General features: G+C 38.5%; 1 protein-coding gene across 1 annotated transcript in view; it reads right to left on the bottom strand.

Moving 5' to 3' along the window:
• LOC140138915 (atlastin-1-like) overlaps window positions 1–14,453 on the bottom strand; it is a 53,019-nt gene extending 38,566 nt beyond the window's left edge. Inside the window, exons 1-2 of the mRNA XM_072160697.1 lie at window positions 14,367–14,453; window positions 2,018–2,257 (exon numbers count right to left, since the gene is read on the bottom strand). Of these exons, the coding sequence (XP_072016798.1) occupies window positions 2,018–2,236 (219 nt within the window). The 5' untranslated portion in view covers window positions 2,237–2,257; window positions 14,367–14,453. The remainder of the gene's footprint in view (window positions 1–2,017; window positions 2,258–14,366) is intronic.
• Window positions 14,454–20,172: the final 5,719 nt, after the last annotated feature.

A 20,172-nucleotide genomic window follows, 5' to 3' on the forward strand; every position in this document is an offset into this window, starting at 1 on the left:
TACATGTACAAACTTTGAACATGTATAGTGTGTGCATGTCCTAACACATATCAACAGGTCAATTACTCAATGATTTTGGCGATGAGTTTGGATCCCCCATACAATAATAATAACATGCTCTTATATAGCACCCTTAACCCAGAGGGTCTCAAGGCGCTTACAAACTAAAAACCAAAGTAGGCCTACAGCATAAAAATACCAGGTGACAATTTCTTCTAAGGAAGGGGAAACACATCAATTGCCAGGTTGACAAAGTTCTGGCAAAGATCTGTCGCCATTTGAAATTGCAAGAATTTTTGAATACAAATGCTTTGTGAAGAAGCTTAAATTAGCTTTGAAAAAAAAATAGGAAAGAAGTCACAAAAATGTAAATTATGTACTGTATACGCTGAAATTTTCGCGGTGGTTTAATTTTCGCGGATTTCGCTGATCAAGAGGCATCCGTGAAAATAAAACCCGGCGAAAACATGATAATTAAGCTCCTATTGAGGAGATATCCACAACCGCTTGAATTTAACAACCCGTGAAATTGTCAATGATACATGAAACCGTGAAAATATATTCCCGCGAAAATATCGGCGTATACAGTAACATCTAATTTGGGGATCAAATTTCATATAGGATGGGAAACAATTTGCTCACTAAAGTTAGAAATTGAAAAGAAAATTTACCTTCTAGAAATTAAAATACTTTATTTTTGCCAAGTCAGTCCACCCCCATGTTAGAAATTTGACAAGAATCTGCATAACCAATTAATAAAGAAAGATTCTTGTAAAAATTGGCACTTAACATTTTTAACATTCTGTACAACAAATGCAGTACTGTAAATTGTATTTTTTTTGTCCTGGTATCTGGGATCAGTCCAGGACTTAATTAATTTACTCCATTTTTGTGTGAAATACCTTCCTTGTCACTTCCATTCAACAAATATACAGGGTTGCCAAACCCGCGATTTGGTAGCCCAATTGGGCGACTTTTGAAGATTTTTCCCGCGACTTTTGACAATTTCCGGTCCCATAGAAACCAATGGTTAAGAAAAAAATTGGGCGACTTTTCAACATTGGCTCCCGCGACTTCCGCTAGTTTCCTGCCCCATAGAAACCAATGGTTAAGAGAAAAATTGGGCGACTTTTCGATTATTTGACCCGCGATTCGGGCTGAAATCTTTTGGCAACCCTGCAAATGTACTGCGCCAATAAAGTGTCCTTAGTTCCTTACAGTTGGAAAAATAATCACAATTTCAAAACTGAACAATATTGGGGTAAATTTGTTTTTTTAATAGATGCACTATCTAGTCCTGCACATTATGATACCACATTGAATCCAATGTGACCTCAAGAAGTAAAGTTATAAGCAATTGAATAGATGAAGGTCCAGTTTTAAAAGTGACAAACTGGCCTATACAAGGCGCAAAAAAGATTCCAACAAGCACGAGACAACACAGTTGCTTCAATGAAGCGTTATTTAAGCAGTTTTTATTTCAGTTTTTACTTCTCTGTACTTTTCATAACATTTTATTTGTCAGTTCTTTTGTTTCAGTTTTCTTTTGTTCCTTTTGTTTAAAATTAAAGCCAAGCGCATAAATTAGCCATTCACCACTCTCAAACCAGATTTCTAGTCTGTGGAGTTTTGAGTAGGCCAGTTTGTCACTTTTAAAACGGGCCCTTCATCTAATCAAATGCTTGTAACTTTGCTTAACTTGAAGTCACATTGGATCCAATGTGGTGTCAAAATGTGCAGGATCAGATAGTGCATCTATTAAAAAACAAATTTACCCCAATATTGTTCAGTTTGGAAATTGTGATTATTTTTCCAAGTGTAAGGATACTTTATTGGCGCAGTATATCATAAAAAGCAGTCACTTTAATCTGTCCCCTAATACCTAGATGTATATTGGAGTAAGAAATATTGAAGGAAGGACATCCCTTCACGAAATGCCCTCCCAGCTACTGACACCATGCAGATCTTCTTGTTGCTGACCTTCCGGTCTAGCAAAATCTTCCCTAAGAATTCTTACCTGTGTATTTAAGTATCGGAGTAAGAAATCCAGAAGGAAGGACTTCCCTTTACGGAATGCCCCGGCTACCGACACTATGCAGATCTTCTTGTTGCACACTTTCTGGTCCAGCAAGATCTTCTCTAATAATTCTTCATTTAGCTCAAAGGAATGGTCACCTGTGGCCGCGACGATCTGCACAGGCTGGCCTTCTGGTAGTAACTCTGGAATGGGTGGCATATTTGCTTGAGAGCTGTAGTTCTGGACAAAAATAACAAATATTTGTAAATAAGCGCTAAATTTCATTGGTTTCTGGGTGTGGTCTATGAGGTGATCGACGACAGTGGCCATGTCGTCATCAAACATGCTTGTTAAGGCATGCATATAAAAATCCACAGCGCATTGTAGGTGTATGACAAATAGGTAAAATATCTAATTCTCGATCATGAGAGGCCGTGCCTTCTACGTATTGTTGCATCAGCGCATTTTTCATGCAACAACACGATCGCGCGACCTAAGACCGTGATTGGTTAATTCTCAAAAGATGTGCTTGCTCCGTAAGCGTGTGGTTTTGCGTAGTACGCTCAACGCAAATATCTGTGCTTACTGCATACCCAGTTGGCTCTCATGATCGAGAATTAGATATTTTACCTGAAGTATGTTGTAGGCATATACATGTATATATGCTTAGTGTTCAACTCGCACAAGATCACAGTATGCGCAACTGAAGTTGTAAACAAGTTTTATTCACTGAGGTATAATGAACTTTTTGCTAGGTATGAGGTCACATAAATAGTAAATAAATTAGAATATTTTTTTATTGAATGAGAATAAACAATAATTAGCAATTTTTGTTTTTACTACCCTCTATCATGTGGTAGAGGATAGGCAGCTCCAATATTTATCGTAGTGGATGATGGCTGCACCAATCTACTTCTGGCGATTTTTTACATCTTTGAACGCGTCTTTGACCATGCAGTGGACACAGCAGCATTCAATATGCTGTCATGTACTAAAGAGCAACATGGTATGTGATTGGTGTGAATATTCCTACGATACGTGTTCATTGAACACTGGGGGGTAGGAGCAGCAAATTATTCATGACGATGCGTGAGATTTTACTCATTTTCCAGCTTTTTGTGTGAGGTTTACTACCTAGGCGTGAGATTATACTACCTTGGCGTGAGACCGTGAGAAAGTGACCCAATGCGTGAGACTCACGGCCAATGCGTGAGAGTTGACAGCCCTGGCTGTCACCAGTGTGTGATGTCATGTGTTTCAACACATAAAACATGTTTACTAGCTAGCGGTGTGATTTGACTGATTTCTTTAACATCCTCATTATAATATGGTAAGTACTTCATGTAGCTATCATATGCTACGTGCTTATCATACGCTGCAAAAGATTTAAATAATATGTTTTATATGTCCCATACTTTTGAAATTTAAACAATTTGTAAAATCGCCAGTTAAAATAACATCAAAAATCTTCAGTCATATACAAAGTCAAGTTTAGCTTGTGTACATACAATGTATGTAGGTGCTGCTAATGTGTACGTATACATTGTGCAAAACATGCTTTGTGTGAATACCTCATTCTGATAATATTCTTGAAAGTATAGATACATGTACAATGTACACCAATTGTAGGCCTGTCAGCAACATACATATGTATACCACATGCCCTACATTGTACAAGTAGATTCAAGCTAGAATTTAGCAAGCTGTCCAAGGAGGACCCAGAGAAAATACAATCACCCAGAAATGAAACTCAAAGAATTTAAAAAGAAGACAGCGAACCCTCAAGAAGCAATGAGTTTAATAATTACCGGTACTGTCGGTATGCAATTTTCATAAAACAGGGACTGTCTTAAATTGGAATTTGCAGGAAAGCAACTTCTGGAGCCTTCAAGGAGAGCTGTTTAGACCATTTACAATAGAATGTAAGAAGAAAATGGCCCAGTGGGGTCACCCAACTTGCAATACTGACCGCACGATCGTTACCAAAATCACGGAAAAAGGGGTCATTTTTAGGGCTTGTCCACAGACAAAATTGTCCATGAAATTGGAAAAATAGGGTTTGTTTTTTTTTTGTCCGCAAAATTGAAAAAAGGGTTCTTATTATTTTCTCCCGATCCCGTGGATAGCTGGCCAGATAAATCACAGGAATAAATTTGGTTTCCTACTTTGTACTCATCCCGTGATCAATATCTGGGGTATCCAGTTGTCATGAACATCAAACAGGTTAGCACTGTATTAATTTATACAGGGTGTCACAGAAATATTTGTATTTCAACAACCACCACTATGTATCTCCGATTTATATGCAAGGGGTACTACTTGAATTCTGTGATGCCCTGTTAATTACTGAAAAAAAAAAATATTCATAAATAAAAGCCTCGTCCTTGAAATGTTGAAATAGGGTCAAATTTGCAAATGTGTCCTCGGAATCTGAAAAATAGGGGTGTTTCAGAGTACCATTTTGTTCTTGTTTTGGAGTAAAAAAGGGGGTAAAATGTCATGATTTGTCCTTGAAATCGACTGCGAAAGGGGGTAATTTGTGGTAACGGTCCTACGCGTCCCCCCATGCCAGGGAGTGACCCCACCGGGGAAAATGGACACCTACATGTATAAAGGAGAGCTAAAAATCAGATCTTATATTATATTTAAAGTCCGGAACAGTAGAGACTAGAGAGTGATTGCTCTTGCTCTCCTCAAAAGGCAGTCCCTGCTGATAAAACAGGTTGGTGATGGGTAAACTTTCTCCCCAAATCCATTTTTTTTTGGTTGTTTTTAGCCAAATTTGCAAAAATTGGGTAAATTTACTGTAGTTTTGAATAGAAATAAAAAATAAGTATACATTTCTGGGGTATTTTATCCCTCTGCACATGAAGAAATGAAGTACCCCACTCGGATCTAGCTCAATTTCATGCAATGCACCTGATTGCACCAATTTCAGAAAGGTATTTAACCCCCTGAGCACTACCTGCCATGCCTCTGATTAGTTAATTACATGATATCTTCATTTTAATCACCAATCAGAATGGAGCTTTGCAAATAATTCACCCCAATTTTTTTGCGTGGTGAAATTATTCTAACAATGTTGCTGATTGGGCCAATAGATAATGAAAACTTCTTTTTGGCCAATCGGCAGGTAGTTCTCATGGGGTTAAGCAGATATTCTTACTCCAAATCCAATATCAATTGCGACTGCCCTTAATTCCTGCAGATTCAACACATGATTGACACATTTCATTTTGATAGCGATATTATTATTAAACATGCAAAAGAATAGAAACAAGTAAATTAGATCAAGGATCGTATGCCATACTGTCCAAAAATGCTATAATTAGCATCAAACTTTCACCAAATTTTGCATCAGGAATAAAAATCTCTTGATCGTTGCAATAAAAAAACCCACAGAATTACAACTACATGTATGTATGTATGGAGGCCAAGGCACTATGCCTATGGGCAAAAGAAATAATTGTCTCAACAATATACTGAATAGGACGGCAACTGTTAGAATGGCGGCTAATCATGGCCGTGCGTGAGTATCGAGGACTGGAGGATTTAAACTAGGACCTGATCACGATCAGCTTAATTACGCCACATTTATCGACCATGTGAGCAGCTTGGTAAGCTTACTACACAAGATAGCATGGAAATATCGGCATTTTTGAAACATCTTGGTTGAAAAATGTGATGGGGGGCGTTTATTTGAGGGGGGCGACTATTCGAGGAAAAACGGTACTTATATTTTGGTTTCTGATGTCCTCCACCGGTCTATCCTACATGTCCTATGTTCCTCATACTTCTGTTCGGAGAAGTCATAGTGAGGGAGCCTGTAACCCGGGCATTATTATGAGTCATGATCACATGCATGATGTACAATCTTTCTAACAATCTGCGACACCAAAATAGAGTTTGGACCCCCTGTTTTTAAATTTACTGCGAGTTCAGGGGTCCCTGCAGACCCCCAGTTTTTCAACCTAGCGCTATTGCAGACATACTATTTATGCTGCATTTGTGCAACTTGGACTCGCCAAACTCTACTCCGGACCCCCTACTTTTTAATTTTCTGCAAGTTCGGGGGTCCCTGCGGCCACCGGAGTGTTTAGTTCTAGCGCTACCCCTGCAGACCAGCATGAGGGTTTGCTCCAGAAGTCTAGCCACAATTTTGCTCACTGATGTGCTTCACATTTGAGGCATGGAGACTGTTGCATTTGAAATCTAGTCGCATTCGCTGAAGCATGACACGGTGTAATGCAGGCCGCGACAAATTTTATTTTTTAGCTTGCCCGATCGGGCAGGCAATATCCAAAAATTGGTTGCCCGAAATTAACCCAAAATACTCCATTTTAAATCATCAAGCTTTAATTGGTTTAAATTTAGACTTGCCCGATTGGGCACAGCTCTTCAGAGTTTTAATTGCCCGACAAAAAATGTGATTGCCCCGGGCTATTGGACAGGCGATTTGTCGCAGCCTGGTGTAATGCAATGGAAGTTCAGAAGTAAACACAGCCGATCACAATAGCCTGAACAGGCAATCACATTAAAAATGTGGAGCGATAGCCGAATAGGGTGCAACTCTAGCTACTACTACTACGGTACTCTTATACTTATTACAAGACTGCCCTACCCCAACCCTAAACCTAACTCCATAAACGAGGACTCAAGTAGTCTAGCAAGTTGCACCCTATTCGGTAAATGTACCAAAAATGTTGCTAAAAAATAAAATTGCACTTCCAACAAAATGTTGAACTCTTCAAACATTGTCAAAATAGGCAATAAAGATCTCATACATGTAAGGCCCTTTACAATTGATTCTTAGTTTCCTGTTTCCCGCCCGCGTCCAAATAAGAGAATTGCAAAATATTTAATTATTTTATTTATAAATATTTTGGATTTTCTCTTTTAAAATAACTTTTAATGACTCCCATTTGCTACTTTCTGACTTTGATCATATCAACTATAATGATGAATTTACAAAGAACATAACTATAGGCCTACCATTACTTATGTATAAAATCAAACATAGTTGTAAAATAATTAAATGCTTGTCTCTTGTCGAAACGGGTTGATGTAGCTGGCGACCACTTGTTTTAAAATAAAGAAAATAATAGATAATTAATAATTAAAAGTCGCTGCATCCCTTGTTTTCAACCATGAAACAGGAAACTACAAATCAATTGTGAAGGGCCTACTACGATGACTCATTATTTAAAGCCATATTATAACACTTGCTGAGGAGAACGCCCTCAAAAAATTTTTAAATTCAGGTTTTTGCACGATTGTAATGTACTTTAGTAAACAAAGATTCTCTGCAAAAATCAAGACTTCAGGTGCTATAGTCAAAATCCGAAATTTTGAATAAACTGCTGGAACCGGCGTTTTATTATTACGATGGCAATTCTGTCGGTCCAACATCCGGGCTATCTCTAGTCTCTGGCCCAAACTGCATGTGGCTCACGGTTTGTTATGAACAACAGAAACTGGCTGTGAAGGAGGCTACATAGCGATGTTGCTGGAGTGACTTTAGCCTGAGTCCCTTGGCCCCGACCTCGAAACAATTCAAAATGGCGGAATAAAATGGCCGTTTCTCGTTCGGGGCCTGAGAACGAAACATGCAAAAAAGTGTCGAGAAATTTCTTTTGTATTTTATTGTTTTCACGACGGAATTCCGGGGTGCATGCGCAGTAGCTCAATAGAAACTAGTCAGTCTCATCAGCAGTATTATCGTTGGCGCCTGTGCAATACTTGTTGTGCACGGCCAGTAAGGGCTTGTAAAAGAGATGATTACATGATTATTCATGAAATTGAATTTTTTTGTGAAATCAGAGCAGAGAGATGCCATCAGCTTGTCTGTGTGAAAGTGCATAGAAAAAACAACAAAATATGTTTAATTTCAAACCTGATTGTCAATGGTGAAACTTTGGCTGGAGAAGTTGAAGGTGACGTTGCTTGTTATCTTTTAGACCGTTTATCTGAAGTCATGGGTTCTTTTAGAGCAAAATAGGAGGCATTTTTGTGCCATGTAGACGGCGATCGGCATTTTCTAGTTTACAATTCATGAATTGGATGTGCACTGTCAACAAGCAGCCTGATAAATTCAACTATACGGATTGTACACACACCAAGTGATTTGTATGTTATTCATTGGTCAGTGCAGGCTAGGCACCTAAGCATGTAAGTACTACAGAAAGCTCAGTCATGCACGGTCTCAAGACAGACAAAAAAAATCATTGTCGTGATGGTCATGAATGCATGAATGATCATGATGATTGCATACCATGGCATGATAGATAGTATCCTGAGTATGGCATCAATCATGTACATCAGATTCAGACATGCATAATTGACAAATATGCTGCACGAAGAGCAGAATGTTGTCATGTTCTTGAACCCGCCCAGGTCTTCATGTCATATTAAATCAAACCATGAATAGGCCTACAATGAATGAATAGCACCGGGAATAGCATTAGCATGAACAGTGTGATCGTGATGGTGCTGGTTTACAAATTTAAATTACCATTACGATGTCCCAGTGTTTGTCATGTCTGAATCTGAGTATGCTTTAGTACAAGGAACTTATACGATGTCCTCATTCACAAACTGATACTATCTGTTATTGGCGAGCGGTCCGAATTTTGAGCCATAAGTTTACGTGGTGAACTAGTATGCTTGTCACTGCACGACTGTCAATCCCGCTGTGAAAGTTTAGTGCCAACCTGTCAATACATTGTAACTTGCCTCACCGAGAACTGTGCGGTGCAACTGCACGGCTCCTACATCAGACGCTGCACTGCACTTGAAATCGAATGGATAGTATTCTTCATGTTACAAAAGGTAAGTTCATGTCTTCATGCCAAATCATGGGTTGGATCTCCAAGTCTCAATTTTACAAGACAAAGACTCGATCCAAAAACGGAGTCCCAAAATTATGACTAGGCCTCGCGCTTTATGGCTTAGGCTTAGCCACAAAGTATTCAAATGTGAGTAGGCCTAGAAGAATGATATGTTTTGCATGAATGTATGACAAAATACTGGTCCTGCTAGGCCTAGCAGTAGTAGTAGTACCATGACTCTGTACGGTACATGTAATTCTGTTTACCTTTGAACCTTTTCCAAGACGGCTGGGCCTTGCACACATTTCACCATTTAGGCATTACAAGTTACCGTAGTCTATGGCTGGGCCCTCATGCATCGTACCGTACTGTCAGGGGCAGGCATTATACTCGCCGTAGTCTACGCATACACACATTAGTCTAAGACTGGGCCTATTATACACACATCGTATCGTTATGTATGTAAGCCGTGGACCTACTGTTATCCTACTGTTATTAGGACGTAAGTTGCGTAACATTGTGACGTAAGTTGCGTAACACTGTGAGTTGCGTAACATTGTGTGGCGTAAGTTGTGTGACGTAAGTTGTGTGAAAACTTACATTACGCAACCTAAGTTGCGCAACAGAAGTTGCGCGACGCAACATAAGTTGCACAACGCAACGTCAGTTACGTTGGGTAACTTAACAACGCAATGCAACGTAAATTACGCAACGTAAGTTACGTTGCATAACGTAAGTTACGTTGCATAAATTAACAACGCAACGTAAGTTACGTTGCATAACGTAAGTTACGTTGCATAACGTAAGTTACGTTGCATAACGTAAGTTACGTTGCATAACGTAAGTTACGTTGCATAACGTAAGTTACGTTGCATAACGTAAGTTACGTTGCATAACGTAACTTACGTTGCATAACTTAACAACGCAATGAAACGTAAGTTACGCAACGTAAGTTGCACAAAGCAACGCAAGTTATGTTGCGTAAATTAACGATGCAACGTAACGTTAGTTACGCCACGTTAGTTGTGTGACGTAAGTTGCGTAACATTGTGACTACAACACTGTGACCGTAACACTATACTGACTACCAATCCCGCACCGTAGTCCTAGGCCCACTCCCAACTGCACATTTATACATGGCCCATTTCACGGTTGGGCGCCACTTTTGGTGAAAAAAACTTGAAATTTTCAAAATAGATTAAATTTCATTTAATTGGGGTTTTCTTTTCCACATAAGACCAGATTTTCATAAAAATATCATTTCCCAGCTTAAATCTCTCTACTTCTTGAAGAAAATTATAATTTATTATCTCATGTTATGTAATATTTTAACAAATTTGATAAATATTGAGTAGTGAATATTTATACTTTTACTGTCCAATACATATATAATAGATATTTAAAATAAACAAGTATGTCATAGGCTCTCTTCTGACCAAATTTGGGCAAATTTTGTTGTGTAATGACAAATTTATGGCCACTTTAATGTAATTTTTGTGGTAAAAAAGGGAAATTGACATGAAAAGGTTTACTCAAAAATTTTAATAATCAATGAATGACTCTGATATTTCACAGCTTTGATGGTCATAATATGGGTAATGTTCACAAATAATATCAGCCAGTTTGAAAGCACAGGTCAAATTCAAGATTCTTATGTTTGTGCAATTTTGGATGTGACAGATGTCAATGTGAACGGAAACCACACATTGTAAAGCAGAGTATGTTTCAGAAAATAATGATTCAAAGAGTTTTCACACACTCAGTAAATTAAATGGGATATATTGAAACATATTAACCTGTGTTAGTGTTCATTTTAAAACATTGTTTAGAATTTATAGAGGTGGATGTGACATTTTTAATTGTGAACAGAATATTTCATTATTATAAACAGTTTGCTTGTCAAAATATAAGCTTTAAAGCACTTCTAACACATATATTTTGATAGATTCTATTGAATTGAGCAATGCTAAAATGTTTTTCCTGACCCTTTATATTTTTGCCAAGCAAAATGTTTATAATACTGAAATATTCCGTTCACAATTGAAAATGTCACATCCGCTTCTGTAAATTGTATACAAAACTGTCCCCTAAAGACAATCAACAAAGCCATGAAATAATCATATGTGACATGTATGAAATAATAAACCTATTTTAGAAAGTCAAATATCATGTTGTTTAAGTATTTTGGCCTAAAAACTACTAATTTTGAGGATGTGACATGTGAACGGAAATTGAAGCTTTTTGAATCTCCTGTCACAATTAAAGAAGGCATGCTGAATTAAAAACTTATTGTGCCTTTTGATCCCCCACAAACCTGTAATGAAATAACTTCAAACTGGCATTCTAGTCCCATTCCTGTCTTAGTTCTTTGAAGAAACTATTTTGGATGTGACAGGTACCATGGATGTGACACATGTGAACGGAAACTTTGAAATGACATCTGCAAGCTAAGTTGATGAAGGAGTTTTCATTAAATGGTGTCATTAGATAGCTTATAGCAGGAGATTTTTAAAAATCAAGGAGAACAAATTCTGCCACTTATTTGTTAATAAATTATACTATTTGGAAAATTAATCGGATGTGACAAAATTGTGAACGGAATTTGTTGGCAAAAATTCAAAATATCACTGTATCTACGTATTAAGAGCAACAAGTGTAATTTGTTCAACAAATAGTAACAAGACTCTGAACTTTACTAAAACACACTAGTTTGCCATTCATGTAAAGTATTAGTCGATCTATTCCACATTGAATAAGGTACATAGATGTGAACGGAAAATGTCACATCCGAATTCAGAAATTTAAATGGTTCTCATGCTAGTTTAACTGACAACTACTACTTTGTTCATGTATGGCTGTATAGTGCAACTTGTTCATTACATAAAAACAACAAAAGCAGCTGGTAGGCTCAACATAGTTAAAAGTGACAGCATTGGAAAATAAATGTCTCTTTTTAGGTTGCTAGTAAAATGTGGTTTTGACCACTTCTGACCCCTAATGCGCCCTGAAAGATAAAAGCAGAAAGGCCGATTAAGCTAGTGGAGGTAGGCTATACAGAGACAATGAAAAATCACCAACAGTCAATTCTGTAACCCCATTATTTTTTACACACCAGGCCAGATACGTTGAAAATCAAAAAGTGGCGCCTAACCGTGAAATGGGCCACATGACTTACAATCGGTATACTCTAAGGGGGATATCATTTGCTTCGGAAGGGGTGGTCACATATATGTCGGTGACTGGAGTAAAATTTTTTATGACCCCTATCGCATGGCTTTTTTTTTGACCCCCTTAGGGGCTATGCAATAATTATTTGAAAAATCATGCAAACCTATGCAAAATATTGTTCAATCTTTAAAATTGAGTCATACCACAGTCCACAGACCATAAAAAGATCTGTGATCATATTCATACATAGTCATAGTACTCATACACTTGCCGTACGGCAAAGGCAAAGAACTAGCCAAAGGTGATAACTAAAACTTTAAAAAAATCTCTTGGAAACCGGGTTGAAAAAGTAGTGAAATTTATTAAAATGGGATACTGAATTGATTTGCTTGGTTTGTTATTTAAAAGTAACTTTATTTTTTAATCAATAAAATAGAAATGATATTATTTAAAATACGGTTAAAATAGTAAACACTTTATTTATTTGGTTTTTTTTAAATCTTGTTTATTTGTTTGCCATTCATCGTATTTAAGTAGTAAATTCATTCATAAAAAGTTATTACACCCACGTGATCACAACTAATTAATTATTCATGGGGGCGTGCGCTCGACACTTTTCGAACGCAATCGTTACCAGTCCTCACCTGCAAGCACAACCCGATGACCGTGCGTAAGCAGTTGAAGGACTGGTGGATCAAGTCTAGAGTGACTTTCAATTTCGGAAAAAACAACACTCGACCATGGAATTTAATTTTAAGTTTGTCAGTATATAAACGGTAAATCAAGTAAGTTTCTTCCACTCTGAAGACTTAGAAACAGTTGTTTGATTCCTTGACTATTTGCGATCGAAATTTACATAACACCAATGACAGAAATCATCAACAAAAAATCGAATCAGGGACTTGTTTTTCCTCGACCGTGAGTCGCATCATCAACCGGAGGTGACGTGACACGGACCGACAGAATATTAGTCGAACGCGTATTCAATGTCAACACACCCCTACGTACACGGCGTGCGTAACACACACATGCCAGAGGATCGTACCGTATTACAACCGCCGGAGTAACATGCATTGGCGCTAGTAGTAAATTCCAATTTTCTTTGCTTTACCTCACTTGTTCGACTCAAAATTAAACGGGGACATATCTGACAGTAAATGCTAACATTTTATTGAAAATGAATACTAATCTATTTTTAAAGAAATGTTATAATATGGCTTTCCAAATTTCAACAGTAACAGATAAATAACATCTGTTGCAAAAAATGTCAAAAATTAATGAAAAACGATAGCAACAACATACTTTAGGTATCCCAGGTGAATTCAAATTTGCCATCAAACTGCATCATTTCATATATCAAATTAAAGCCCTTGAGTAAACAAAGCCAAAACTGAAAACCATTTTTTCATAGTACTTTCCGTAGCAAAGTTACATCTTGTTAAAGATTGACTTTCATCAAAAAGTTTCAGCTAGCAAAATTCCCCAAAACGGCATTTCGGGGGTGTTTCTAGATCTTAAGTCTCATTATGATAGCAGCTTTTTTTAATGGAACTGCTATCCAAATCCTCTAAAATTCCATGTCGGGTGACTTATCACCATAAAAATCACATATTTGGGTCAAGTGAAGTATAGAAAACATATTTATGTAGGTTTCTTTCTTCGGGCACTTGTTTTAAATTTCTATGTAAAAATGCATTGACATTGTCGGCGAATTTGGCTGACTAGCAAATGTGTTAACTAAGGTTTGCCTGGGTTACCTACATACTTCATTCATGATCGATCGAATGCGTAGCTAATATCAAATTAAGTAATTCTTGGCCAAACTGGAATACTGTGAACGCTAGTGGCTCCACGATAAACACACACGAATATAGCGTGGTACAGAAGAAAGTATACATGCGCCTTACACTGCGTACACGCTTAGTACACTACATGGACGCAATGGCATGCGCATGTTCCAGTTTGGCCAAGAATTGCCTAATTTGATTATAATTTGTTGAGGTAGGAGAGTTCTCGAGTAAATTTAAAAATTATCATGATAGTGGGTATTGATGCAAAGTTGTCAATCTTCACACCAACACAATATACATTGACACTGTTACTGTATACAACGTACCAGCAACCTTGACATTCATCAAATGTAATCTGCAATCAATCACGCATTCGTAACATGCATAAAATGTGTAAGCTTACGTTACGTCTTACGATATTATTGCAAAATAATTCCATGTTTCTATAACAGTTACAAAGCAGCACACTAATATAAAACATATGATACGACTAAAAACATATTCCTCTACATAATTCTAGATTTATACAGATACCAATCACTTAAATAATGAATTATCACCTACTTCTCTGCGAACATAATAAAATCATCTACCTCCCTTCTTCGTGACCACCATATTTTGATTTTCCGAAGTCACCCGATTAATTATGTCAATCGCACGAGGGCGGTATTCTTGATATTTCACCCACCAGGGGTGGCTTATCACAATTTTCTATTTTCATTAAATTGAATTTATTAAATAATCATTAATTTTTAAGTAAATATGGCGGACCAAATACCGAATAAGGTGCAACTGTAGGCCTACTAATCTTTAATACAACATAGGCTTAGGAACTGGGGGGGGCTTGGGGCTCAGTACCCTCAATAATTTTGGTACGGGGCTAGAATACCTTTCAGCCCCCTCCAAAAAAAAAATCCAAGGTGAAGTTAAAATAGAGGGAAAATGGGTGTTTGTGACCTATATTTTGCAAACTTTTCTGACTCTGAGGGGGGAAACCCCCTCAAGCATCCCCAGGGTGACCCGTCAATTTTTTTTTCCAAGTTTCAGCAAATGCTGAAAAGGCTTCCTAAGCCAATGTTACAAGACTGCCCTACGGCCTAAACTAACTGAGGGGGTCAAGTAGGCCTGATAGGCACAGGGTGGATTTTTTTGGGGTGCTGAGAGGCCCGTAGCCAGGATTTTTTGTAGGGGGGTGCTGATTTTGAAAAAGTTAGACTTTTTTTCCAAGGGGGAGGCAATTCTGTGAAAAGTGGACTTTCTTCCCAAAATTTAGACCTTTTTTGACCAAAAGAACTTAAAAAATATATATACTTTTGTAAATGGGGGGTGCTAGTTGTTTATTCTGTTTCCGGAGTCTTCAATTTTCTTGGTTGCTTTGGTTTCTGCTTGACTTGTCTTGGTTACTTCAGTTGCTTTAGTTTCTCCTTTGTTTGTCTTGGTTACTATAGTTGCTTTGGTTTCTGCTTGGCTTGTCTTTGCTACTTCAGTTGCTTTGGTTTCTGCTTGGCTTGTCTTGGTTACTTCAGTTGCTTTGGTTTCTGCTTGGCTTGTCTTGGTTACCTCAGTTGCTTTGGTTTCTGCTTGGCTTGTCTTGGTTACTTCAGTTGCTTTAATTTCTGCTTGGCTTGTCTTGGTTACTTCAGTTGCTTTGGTTTCTGCTTGGCTTGTCTTGGTTACCTCAGTTGCTTTGGTTTCTGCTTGGCTTGTCTTGGTTACTTCAGTTGCTTTAATTTCTGCTTGGCTTGTCTTGGTTGCTGCAGTTGCTTTGGTCTCTGCTTGGCTTGTCTTGGTTACTTCAGTTGCTTTGGTCTCTGCTTGACTTGTCTTGGTTACTTCAGTTGCTTTGGTTTCTTCTTTGCTTGTCTTGGCTACTTCAGTTGCTTTGGGTTCTGCTTGGCTTGTCTTGGTTACTTCAGTTGCTTTGGTTTCTGCTTGGCTTGTCTTGGTTACTTCAGTTGCTTTGGTTTCTGCTTGGCTTGTCTTGGTTACTTCAGTTGCTTTAGTCTCTGCTTGGCTTGTCTTGGTTACTTCAATTGCTTTGGTTTCTGCTTGGCTTGTCTTGGTTACTTCAGTTGCTTTGGGTTCTGCTTGGCTTGTCTTGGTTACTTCAGTTGCTTTGGTTTCTGCTTGGCTTGTCTTGGTTACTTCAGTTGCTTTGGTTTCTGCTTGGCTTGTCTTGGTTACTTCAGTTGCTTTGGTTTCTGCTTGGCTTGTCTTGGTTACTTCAGTTGCTTTAGTCTCTGCTTGGCTTGTCTTGGTTACTTCAATTGCTTTGGTTTCTGCTTGGCTTGTCTTGGTTACTTCAGTTGCTTTGGGTTCTGCTTGGCTTGTCTTGGTTACTTCAGTTGCTTTGGTTTCTGCTTGGCTTGTCTTGGTTACTTCAGTTGCTTTGGTTTCTGCTTGGCTTGTCTTGGCTACTTCAGTTGCTTTGGATTCTGCTTGGCTTGTCTTGGTTACTTCAGTTGCTTTGGTTTCTGCTTGGCTTGTCTTGGTTACTTCAGTTGCTTTGGTTTCTGCTTGGCTTGTCTTGGTTAATTACTTCAATTGCTTTGGTTTCTGCTTGGCTTGTCTTGGTTACTTCAGTTGCTTTGGTTTCTGCTTGGCTTGTCTTGGCTACTTCAGTTGCTTTGGTTTCTGCTTGGCTTGTCTTGGTTACTTCGGTTGCTTTGGTTTCTGCTTTGCTTTGTCTTGGTTACTTGCTTACTTCAGTTGGTTTGGTTTCTGCTTGGCTTGTCTTAGTTGCTTCAGTTGCTTTGGTTTCTGCTTGGCTTGTCTTGGTTACTTCAGTTGCTTTGGTCTCTGCTTTGCTTGCCTTGGTTACCTCAGTTGCTTTGGTTTCTGCTTGGCTTGTCTTGGTTCCTTCAGTTCCTTTGGTTTCTGCTTGGCTTGTCTTGGCTACTTCAGTTGCTTTAGTTTCTGCTTGGCTTGTCTTAGTTGCTTTAGTTGCTTTGGTTTCTGCTTGGCTTGTCTTGGTTACTTCAGTTGCTTTGGTTTATGCTTTGCTTTGTCTTGGTTACTTCAGTTGCTCATACTGCAGTTACTGTCCGTTTTCCTATACACAATACACAGTGCTCTCACCATTGACGCGTGACCCCTACAAATGATGTACGTTGTAAGAATGGGCACTTGCCTGGTTAACATCACTGTGTGAAAAATAACCAGTCAATATCTAAGGTATTCTCCAAACTTCTAGCAAATATATTTTTCTAACATGACCTAAAATTACAGCTAGGTTAGATGTTCAGAAATAGTCGCACTTTTGTAAAATATGAGTGAGGGCAAGGCATAGCTAGCCAACTCCCCGTGTTAATTGAATGGAGATTTGACCGAAAATATTGGTATCGGACCGCTCACTTCTGAAGGATGCCACAAAAAAACGGTACAAGCTACATTTTAGGTATTCTCTGGCAATCATCATGATGAGTTTCTTTATATAGTATGCCGAAATTGGGTACTGTAGGTGATTGACAAAGGGTCGCACTTTTCTGATAAATAAGTGACAGTGAACATGAAATATCAGCGCCCATAAACCCAAGTTAGTAGCTAGTTAGTGGAGGCCGTCACGGACTGATTATTGATTATTGAAGTGCCTTATTAATAGATACGCACGATTTAGGGCAAGAAAAACAAACCGGGACACTTTTGGAGACATCATCATCATCATCATCATCATCATCATCATCATCATCATCATCATCATCATCATCATCATCATCATCATTGACATCATCATCATCATCACTTTCTACATTTTTTCTAAACAACATAGGGCCTACCGTTTTAATAAGATTTTTTCTTGAAATGCATGTAACTATAATTATTGTTTAGAGCGTGATGAAATAAAACATCACGATTTTCATCACAAAACAAATATAATGCATAAGAAATCGTTTGTTTTAGAGCGTGATGATGAAATAAAACATCACGATTTTCATCCCGAAACAAAGTAATACATAAGAAATCAATTTTTTTCGAAATAAAACATCAACATTGTCATCACGAAACAAAGTAATACATGAGAAATCGTTTGTTTTAAAGCGTGATGAAATAAAACATCACGATTTTCATCACAAAACAAAGTAATAGGCCTACAAAAGAAATATATTTTTCAAGAGTGATTGAATAAAACATCACGATTTTCATCACGGAACAAAGTAATACATAAGACATCGTTTGTTTGATTGCAATCAACCGCGACAGTTCGTCTCACACACATAACAATGCCCTGCGATCAAATAGGTTGATGACAACGTTTGATTGTATGGACTGCACTGCGCCATGATTACGTGCACCGGTTCAAATCCTTTGTTTGGAGCCAATCAATAATTTCACGTACAGCCTCTATGCAAATTAGAGTTTACACACGCTGCAGCTGGGGTAATCGACCGAAGCTTGTTGCCGTTAGTGATCGAATGCATGAGCTTATTTGCTTTACTGAATCGATTTACTGGATTAATTTCCTGTTAACTGGGTTTAATGCCACAAAGGTCGAATCGCCTTTGCCATGGACCATGACTGCATCATGTTTGGTTTCTTCTGCTTGGCTTGTCTTGGTTACCTCAGTTGCTTTGGTTTCTCCTTTACTTTGTCTTGGTTACTTCAGTTGCTTTGGTTTCTTCTTCTTGCTTGTCTTGGTTACTTCAGTTGCTTTGGTTTCTTCTGCTTGGCTTGTCTTGGTTACCTCAGTTGCTTTGGTTTCTGCTTTGCTTTGTCTTGGTTACCTCAGTTGCTTTGGTTTCTTCTTTACTTGTCTTGGTTACTTCAGTTGCTTTGGTTTCGAGTTTGTTCATTCTGCTTTTGAAGATATCTAATGACTTGGCTTCTTGGTTTCTGAGTCCAGGCTGTTCCATTCCCTTGATGGTCTTGGGGGAAAAGGAGTGTTTATATACATCCTTTGTTGGGTACATTTGATTTAAGTTTGCCCTTCTCTTGTTCCTTGTTGTCACCCCTGTGATCTCAGCACTTTGGAAGTAATGTTCAGCATTAATTCCGACTAGCCCGTTGATGGTGGTCTCGCACCCCCGGCTAGGGCCTGGGTGCTGACGTGAACTTTAACACTTACACTTTAGGCCTACGCTTAGGTTGATGGGCAATAGTTAGGTTAATTAGCCTTTATGACCCCATATCCAAATTCGCTTTGGTTTCTCCTTTGCTTGTCTTGGTTACTTCAGTTGATTTGGTTGCTTTGGTTTCTGCTTGGCTTGTTTTGGTTACTACAGCTGCTTTGGTTTGCTTTGCTTGTTTTGGTTACTTCAGTTGCTTTGGTTTCTGCTTGGCTTGTCTTGGTTACTTCAGTTGGTTTGGTTTCTGCTTGGCTTGTCTTGGTTACTTCAGTTGCTTTGGTTTCTGCTTGGCTTGTCTTGGTTACTTCAGTTGCTTTGGTTTCTGCTTGGCTTGTCTTGGTAACTTCAGTTGCTTTGGTTTCTGCTTGGCTTGTCTTGGTTACTTCAGTTGCTTTGGTTTCTGCTTGGCTTGTCTTGGTTACTTCAGATGCTTTGGTTTCTGCTTTGCTTTGTCTTGGGTATACATCAGTTGCTTTGGTTTCTTCTGCTTGGCTTGTCTTGGTTACTTCAGGTGCTTTGGTTTCTCTTTGCCTGTCTTGGTTACTTCAGTTACTTTGGTTTCTGCTTTGCTTTGTCTTGGTTCCTTCAGTTGCTTTGGTTTCTTCTGCTTGGCTTGTCTTGGTTACTTCAGTTGCTTTGGGTTCTCCTTAACTTTGTCTTGGTTACTTCAGTTGCTTTGGTTTCTTCTGCTTGGCTTGTCTTTGTTACTTCAGTTGCTTTGGTTTCTCCTTTACTTTGTCTTGGTTACTTCAGTTGCTTTGGTTTCTGCTTGCTTTGTCTTGGTTACTTCAGATGCTTTGGTTTCTGCTTTGCTTTGTCTTGGTTATTTCAGATGCTTTGGTTTCTGCTTGGCTTGTCTTGGTTACTTCAGTTGTCTTGGTTACTTCAGTTACTTTGGTCTCTGCTTGGCTTGTCTTGGTTACTTCAGTTGCTTTGGTCTCTGCTTGGCTTGTCTTGGTTACTTCAGTTGCTTTGGTTTCTGCTTGGCTTGTCTTGGTTACTTCAGTTGCTTTGGTTTCTGCTTGGCTTGTCTTGGTTATTTCAGATGCTTTGGTTTCTGCTTTGCTTTGTCTTGGTTACTTCAGTTGCTTTGGTTTCTTCTGCTTGGCTTGTCTTGGTACTTCAGGTGCTTTGGTATCTTCTTTGCCTGTCTTGGTTACTTCAGTTGCTTTGGTTTCTGCTTGGCTTGTCTTGGTTACTTCAGTTGATTTGGTTTCTCCTTTGCTTTGTCTTGGTTACTTCAGTTGCTTGTCACCCAAAGACCCGATATTTTTTACGAACCCATGCTCTGTCACCCGAAGACCCCT

The sequence above is a fragment of the Amphiura filiformis genome, chromosome 18, assembly GCF_039555335.1.
Source record: "Amphiura filiformis chromosome 18, Afil_fr2py, whole genome shotgun sequence".
Classification (NCBI taxonomy): Eukaryota; Metazoa; Echinodermata; class Ophiuroidea; order Amphilepidida; family Amphiuridae; genus Amphiura; species Amphiura filiformis.